The 8,453-nt window shown below is 34.9% G+C and overlaps 1 protein-coding gene across 1 annotated transcript; it reads right to left on the bottom strand.

The window, feature by feature from the left end:
- Window positions 1-1,490: 1,490 nt before the first annotated feature.
- Window positions 1,491-6,841, bottom strand: LOC132616613 (polyamine oxidase 2-like). The gene is made up of 10 exons (XM_060331153.1): window positions 6,415-6,841; window positions 4,978-5,093; window positions 4,806-4,894; window positions 4,579-4,692; window positions 4,376-4,465; window positions 4,127-4,210; window positions 3,911-4,013; window positions 3,015-3,112; window positions 2,476-2,905; window positions 1,491-2,136 (listed from the first exon to the last, which is right to left on the bottom strand). Exons 1-10 carry the CDS (start codon window positions 6,455-6,457, stop codon window positions 1,828-1,830), a joined length of 1,476 nt encoding a protein of 491 aa, XP_060187136.1. The 5' UTR covers window positions 6,458-6,841; the 3' UTR covers window positions 1,491-1,827.
- Window positions 6,842-8,453: the final 1,612 nt, after the last annotated feature.

Consider the following 8,453-nt stretch of genomic DNA (forward strand, 5'->3'; position numbering starts at 1 on the left):
AAACTACAACCACAAGAGAAAAATTGAATCTTTTTCCTATATAACATTGGTCCCTTGGTGACTAAGTGCAATTTCTGCTAAATTTATATGGATGGCCAAACTTCTAACTGAATGCAAAGTTAGAATTTTTCATAAAGTACAACAACAAATCTAGATATTTTCTAAACAAAATAAAATTGCATATTTATTAGCCATTTCGAATGCTCAAAACATATTTTCACTTCTTTATTGTAGTTAAACACATTAACTAATGTTAAATCACTAATATACACACAAGTAACAAGTCCTCACACTATAGTACTTTTAAACATTAGGGTTTTTATTTAACAAGATAGATAGTGAGATTTATAAACGTTGTACTATTAATTTGTGTTGATTTTTATGTGGAGATTAAATCTTCTCAAATCTCAATAACAAATTATATAAACTTATGTTGATTTTCATGTGGAGATTATATATCCTAAAACTTAAACCAAATGACCTCTTTGATCATCGAATCTGAAGTTCTCACTGAACTTGGATGATACTCTCTGTTTGTAGAGCAAAAGGGTTATAATTTGCAAAGTCTTAGAAAAGGAAACAAAATATAAATCAACTTAAACTTCTCATATTACTCTTCATGACATGATTTTATAACAAAAATGACATGTTCTCCAATAGTTTCAATTTTTTTAATTTTGCTCTCAATCAAATACTTCACATAAAATGCCACAGGGGAGTGGCTTCATGAGGCGAAAAGTGTTATCCAGAAGGCTCAACATACATCAAAGTTTCAACATGTTGAAGAAAATATGTAATTCCCACAAAAAGGAGGGAGACTTGCACAAACGGGATCATTGGACCATTATTTCTATTTTGTCTCAATTTAAGGAAGTTCTCAAAATATAGCCTTAGAGCTACAAGAATGAAAAAAGTACTCTGGTTAAATTCTTTACAAGTTTTATCAAACTGTCAAAATTTGATACTTTTAAATTAGTTAAATTCTGCTAGGGAAAATCATGCTTGTGTTGTTAAACAAGTGGTTACAACTTAGTATTATTTTTATTTTACCTATCTTGTAAAATTATTCACAAATTTTATATACATGAAACACAAAGTGCAACTATCTAAGCTCTTTGAACTTGTCCCGTCTTTAATAAATATATCTCATATTGATCATCTAAAGATGCACCTTTCATTACAATTTGGATGGTAATCTTACCTATGTTGTTCATTTCATTAGTTGTCTGATGATTACGCTGGTACTAGAAGTTTTTGCACAGATTGGCCTTCAAACGCACTGGTCTTTATTTTTTGTCCCTCATATTCAAGGTGGGAAGGGCTACTTGATTTTTTAAATACAATCTTAAAATTAAGGAATGTTTAGCAAAATTGACAATTTCGATTTGCAGAGCTCATCCGCATGATGTAATTTCACTTCCTTTGACCAATATAATGCATAATACTGCAGAAATCAGGTATGAAATGACGCCAAATAAGAATAAATCGTCTTAGGAAAAGAACACACACACATCTTATAGCATAATTCATGTTACACACAGTAGCTATTAAACTGAAAGGTGCAGTTAAGCACCACAATTTGCAGATGTTACAAGTCTGACCCCGTCTCCCCGGGTGACTTCCGCAGCTGCACCAATGTACCATATAAACCTTACTTATAGCAACCTTATCCTGTCTCCTAATTCACTTAGAAATGCAATAAATACTGCATACAGATGACTATACACATGTCGCTAACGCTTGATCATTCATTGAGGAACCTTGTTGCTTCCACAATTTTCACTAAGCAATCAGCACACGATGTGTTAGCCATCGGAACTATAGTAGTTACATACGGGAGATCAATAAGGGGACAGCAACAGGAGCATCCTCACCCATGACTGGCTGGAACAGATCCAACTCTCCGTACCGCTCTAGGACACGCATCCTGCAGTCCTCGGCAGCCATTAGTCCTGTTGAATATGCACCATGCACAGAACCTGGGTAATCCATACTCGTCGCCTCCCCAGCAAAAAATATGTTATCCACTGGTATTCTCAGCCATTCATAGAACTCATGAGGCTTCCCTACTGTATCATAGCTGTAGGATCCAAGTGAATTTACATCTGTACCCCAATGAGAAACAAGATGTTGGACCTGCAGCAAGACCAGATCGAAAAGATAGTTAGCTACATGAATATCATTATATAATAAGAAAGCAAGACAGACAATATTTACTTCCTAGAGTCATTCTCTTGCTCCGGTAACAAACCAATCAGTTAACAGAATCTCAAGCTAACCAAATGCAATCTCTTGAAAAGGTTCCAACTGATTTCCAGGACTCAAATTGGAAATAGAAGAAAGCTCAAATATAAGTAGGGCTAGGACAAAATCATTTCTAGTAGTCCTTACTAGGTTTCTCTGAAACCTCAGAGAGGACCTAACCCCAAAAAAAGAAAAAAAAGAAGCAGGAGCACGAAGATATTAAAACATTACCGGAGTAGTAGCATTGGGAAGAATCCTCTGAAGTTGCTTAAAAGCAAAATTAGCAGCATCTTCATCGGACAGTTTCTCAATGTCACGGGCCAGCTGTCCCGCAGGCATATAAACTAGGACATTATGGCCAGTGGCCTTGTGAAGGTTCAAAAAGTAACTACATTCATAGGAGCTCTCTGCAACTACCCCCAAGAATTCAACATTCGGCCAAAACACCTTCTCAAAGTGCAGAATAATCTTGTTCTCAATCCCTACACCTAGTTCATTGATGGCAGCCTGTTTCCATTCAGGTAATCTGGGTTCAAACTTGATCCGATTCGATTTTAAAACACCAAGAGGAACAGCAATAACAGCAGCATCAGCTACAAAAGTTCTCCCATCCTCAACAGTCACTTTCACTCCATTATAACGTCTTACTACTTGTGTAACCCTGAGAAAGACCCCGAAAGCAACAAATTAGTCGTTCAGACTGTTTTCTAGTTTTCTATAGAGGGGAGGAGGTGCAGAAACAGAGATGTCAAGAGGTAGGTTCCTCTTACCTGTGACTTAAGCGAATGTCAAGCCCTTTCGCTAGTGTGTTGATGACAGGACGATATCCCCGAACCATAAGACCATGCCCTCCAGGAAGCAATTCTTCCTGTATATCACAAAACTGAATGGGTAAGCCTTATCTATAAATTTGGACGGACTGGAAACTGGTCAAAGGGATAGTCTTCTTACGTCAGCCAATGTCTGACCAGGGTTACCAGTTTGGCAGTGCCATAACCAAAAGAGGTGTAGGGCATACAAGGTTGCATGTTGGGACACGCAGCAGACCAAGAAGGGTAACCCTCATACATTTGCTCCTATTACTGAAGAACTTAGATATTAAACAAGCAAAGAAAACACATTTTTGAGCTGAAATCTTGTGAGAACAGCAGAACTAGTATGATGCATCAACATGGTAGACATAATTTTTGACAGCCAGTTACCATAATAGGACCTGAATTATTGTTAACGGAGCCTTTGTTTTACCCTAATGATATTCAATCTTGGCCAACTATCATGGTAGACATAATTTTTGACAGCCAGTTACCATAATAGGACCTGGAATTATTGTTAACGGAGGCTTTGTTTTACCCTAATGATATTCAATCTTGGCCAACTATCATGCTCACTAATGTCAAAATCCAATTTCTATCCTATATCATCATCAAGGTGTTTCTTTAATCATCCAATGATATCATTTCTAATAAGTTATGCAAACAGATGTCACAGCAACCATATGCAAAAAAGTAGAGAAATGTCACTCTTTCTGAACAAACTGCTTTGCTACAACAAGAGCATTTCTATATATTAACCTAGTTATCCAGTGGTCTCGGCAAGTAATTGTCTGTCAGATATAAGCATTCTCCCAACAGGTTCTTTCCCCTAAAAAGGAGCCAAAGAAATCTACCTGGTCCCAGCACTTGAGTGAGATGGTATCAGCATCTGCAGCAAACCAGCCTTCCATTCTGCAAAGGTACCACTGCAACACCTTATGAGCAATGCCATCGAGCCTGTAACCAAAAAAAAAAAAAAACACTTAGAGCAAGTTGTGTTTTTCTTATTCTTTTCAGTTTACTTTAAGGGGAGGAGATCAGTATATTAATAAAACAGAACTAAATGGTACCTTAAGTCGGGTCTCCTATCAAAAACCATTGATATAGCGCGGCTAATAGACATATCTTCGCTAAATTCTTGTCTAATTATATCAGTCTGCAGCAAAAGTGAACCAGATCTCATTAGAAAATATCCATAGCACCATAAATTTTAAACACATGTAACAACATTCTTTTCCATGAAGAAAGAAATAGATGCTCCACAATACAGAGTTCACAAGAAATGAAGGTGCGGCGAGAGAGAGAGAGAGAGAGAACAGGCCTCTTTCAAAATGCTCTCAAATGTTTCGCCAACTTTAGTCACTAAGTCCTGAGGAACTTGATTACCATCCATGTCAAAAAGAGCATAACTGAAGAATTAAAGCTAGGTCAGATGAATATATATTACGTGATAGGTCAGGGAAATAGTTATGATTAAGAAAAACTCGGCATGTGAGAGGTAAGAAGAGCATGAAATACAAACCTCTCTAGATCATGGTCATACAACACAGAATTGTCACCACTTGTACGATAGAGAGGTAGTCCTAGTCTTCCAATGAGAGGTGCCAGAGGATTCTCTTTGCAGACACCATGTAACCTAAAACAATTAGCCAATTAATTTCCATAGCAAGCAAGGAGGAGGTACTTAATTTCTGTCAGTAAAAAGAAAAGCCTTGGTTGTAAAGCAAAAGCAAGAGCAGAACTCGTTACCAGGATGCACCCAAGTCAACAGGAAAACCACATGAGTATTCAGTGTGAATTCGGCCTCCAATTCTATCTCGTGATTCCAAAACAACCACCTACAGGGAAATATTACCTTTGTTAAACATAAACATCATTATTTAAGCCAACTAAGTGAAGACATGCTTTTCTACATGCATACCTGAAATGATGCATCATGAAGAGCCCGAGCAGCTGCAAGGCCGGCAATTCCACCACCAATCACAATGACAGATGGTGAAGCATCAGCCCTCTGTCCAGGATTTGAGAAGCAAGGAACTAGAAGACAAAACCCAAAAACGCAGTCAGAGAAGTTGCTAGGTAACAGAAAAAACAGTAATTAGGCAAACATGCATATTTAAGGTCATTAAATAAACGGCAAATCAAAGGGATGACAAAGTGGCACACAAATCCTCCAAATAAAAAGTTGCCATCCAGCCCTTCTAATCAAGAACCAACTACCAATAATTAGTGAATGAAATCGTCTCTTTGATAAATAGGGTTTACAACTAGATTGGAACATAGAAACAAAAAATTTCCCAAGACATTAATCTGTTAACTGAGCCGACAGTAGCATAGCAACTATATAAATCCCATTATCATTCTTACGATAAAGGACTAAAATCGCGTACCAGGGCTACCAATCACAATTAAAAGTGGAGTTAGATAAATCTCACAATGATCAACTAGAACTAGAAATAACTTGAAGGACAATAATGATCCGTCATAGTCCAATAAGCTCAAAACGGCAGCAGATCAACGTAATTTATTCGTCATTAGTCAATTTGTAGTTAACAAATATAACATAACAACAAATTGTCGTCTAATCCATTTGCTTAATAGTAATGATCTAATCAAATCAAAAGTATTAATGCAACTCCTAATCTAGCTAGATCAAAAGTAGCCAATGAAAGATTGTCAGTGGACATTTTGAAGCCATAAAGAAAGCGGCCCACGTCACAACAACAGGTATGTTAAAAAGCATATTCTTTGCAACTTCAAAACTGCAAAAGCTCTTATTTTTATTCTTATATTATACAATAACCACTGATTCTCTGTTCCAAACAAGTTGAAGTCGCCTATATGAATCATCTGTGAACAAAAGTTTTCTCCTTTTTCGAAGATACAAAAAAAAAAAAAAAAAAAGCTTTCTCTTTTTAATAAGAAAACTGAAGGGTTTCACTATCATAGAATCAAATGTCAATGATCATTTTCCAGCTGGAACAATACAAACTTAATTGAAATATATTATAACACAATCCCCAAAAGAGATGAAGCAAATTAAATTACATACTAAAACCCTGCAGAATCTAATTAACCACACATGGTAAAAATCAACTAAATCTAAGTAAAAGCATAAGAATCATCGATTCAGCTCTTCAAAAATACTAAAATAAAAATGTAAATTTTAATTAAACTCCAGAACCTCATTGATCACGCTAAAAGACAACGGAATCAGGTAAAACCAAAATAAATCACCGACAAAAAAAACCACATTAAAAAAAAATCAACTAAAACTAATTCTAAATAAAAATACTAAAATAAACAAAAAAATAACGGACAAAAAAGATTAAAACTTGTAAAAAAAAAAGAGAAGAACCTCTTTGGAGTTGACGATTACTCTTGTTGTGTTGAGAATCCATGAGATGATGGGCGATTATAATTGGAATTAAAGGGAATTAATAATAAGATAAAAGATAATAATAATAATGTGAGAGTAACAGAATTAATAGTCCTGGAATGGTCAAAGAAAGACTGAGGGGAATAATGACGAAGAAAGATCAAAAGACAAGTAAAGAAGTGATTATTGGAATTTGAAGTGGAACGCAGCTTGATCAAACACTTCATACGTATGAGGATATTTGATGAAAGAATGGATAGAAAATCTATTCACATGAAATTGAGGGATGAGAATTTGGGGGAAAGGAAGGTTCTAGATAGAGAGAAGTGTTTGGTTGGTGATGGATTGACAATGGGACTCTGTCCAAATTGGATTTCTTACGTAGACGGGGGAACAAGGAGAAAGCTTGGTTTGGGATTTATAGAGAGATACCGCCCTTATTTGCCATGTGTATTTTTCTTTTCTTTTTTTTTTTTAATAAAAAAGGAAAAGAAAAATTGTGTGTGTTGTTTTTTTGTTTTTTTTAATGTTTTGGAATTTGGAGTGAGTAAATTACGTCATGTATTTAGGAAAATTAGATTCTGCTGACCTCTAAGGCTCTGACTCAGTTTTCCGAGTACATCTCACATTAACTTTTGCTCCCTCCATCTCAGATTATTTTTCTCCAAAAATATTTATTTTTTCTAATAACTGCTTATTTTAAAGAAAAAGTAAAGTATTTGATCAAACTTTTGGGAGAAAATAAGTACCATTTTTCATATTTAACATTCTTATGTTTACGTTTATCACATCACATAGCAATTTTCTACTTTTCATTTGTCTTTTTATGTGGTTTCTTGCATTCAACGTGATTTTTCTTTCTTTCTGTCTTTCTTTATTTATTTTAATTAATAATTTATGTTGCAGTTTATTGTAGAAGTCACGGGACTTTTGAAACTCTATGAATTGTAGGATGATTGTTATCAATTGCTCTGATTGTGTAAGTGTATAGCTAAAAATCAAAAAATTGGCAATGGTTCTTATATTTCTTGAAAATGAGTCATTTTCTATAGTACGATGACATATTTGAGCCTTTCCCGTAAATTAAATTTAATAATCATAATTTTATTTAATTTGAAAGTCCTAATTATTAAGAAAAATAATTAAATGATAATTCATGGCTAACTTGAAATCAACTTTTGCTCATATTCCACAAAAAGTCAACCGAATCAAGCCTAGACACCTCAGGAAGCATGCCAACGGTCCCCTCGGGTCAAAAGTGAGCTAACCAATGCTCCAAAGGGGGCGAAAATGCTGGAAAAACTATAACGACCAAATGGGTAGTTACAAATAAGATATAAGGAGTAGAAGACACCGCAAGGAGTTATATTAGGTAATATTTTAATTGAATTCAAAGTTCCTACGTAATTTAAATAAGGAAAGATTTAGCAATCAAAATTTTAATTGATTTTGAAGTCCTAAATATTAGGGAAATACAACAACAACAACAACAACAACAACAACAGCCCAGTGAAATCTCACATCTTGGGGTCTGGGGAGGGTATAATGTACGCAGACCTTACTCCTACCAAGGTAGGATGGATGTTTCCGAGAGACCCACGGCTCAATAGAAGCATAAAAAGGGGGTCAGATAAGGTTAAAAGATTTAAAACGATATTGCAATGAAATAATGCAAGCGACACAGTAAAACAGGATAATCAAGGAATTCAAAGCGATATGGAAATAACTAATATAAGTCCTAAATATTAGGGAAATAACTAATAAAAATAATTAAATAATTATTTCTAAATATTAGAATTATAATCTTACCTCTAATTAAGCCGTTTGCCTTATGTTACAGGATGGGCTGATAAAAGTTTCTATTGAGAATCTTGTCACTCAAATTAAATGTTTTTTCTATAGTTCTTGCTCTAATAATATCCATTGCAAGAAAAAAAAAATTGTCTTAGAATTTTCTCACAATAACTAATATTATCCAAAAATAAATTAGTATGATGCACCCAAGATAGACAAGTGAA

Source organism: Lycium barbarum, chromosome 11 (genome assembly GCF_019175385.1).
Source record: "Lycium barbarum isolate Lr01 chromosome 11, ASM1917538v2, whole genome shotgun sequence".
In the NCBI taxonomy this organism is placed as follows: Eukaryota; Viridiplantae; Streptophyta; class Magnoliopsida; order Solanales; family Solanaceae; genus Lycium; species Lycium barbarum.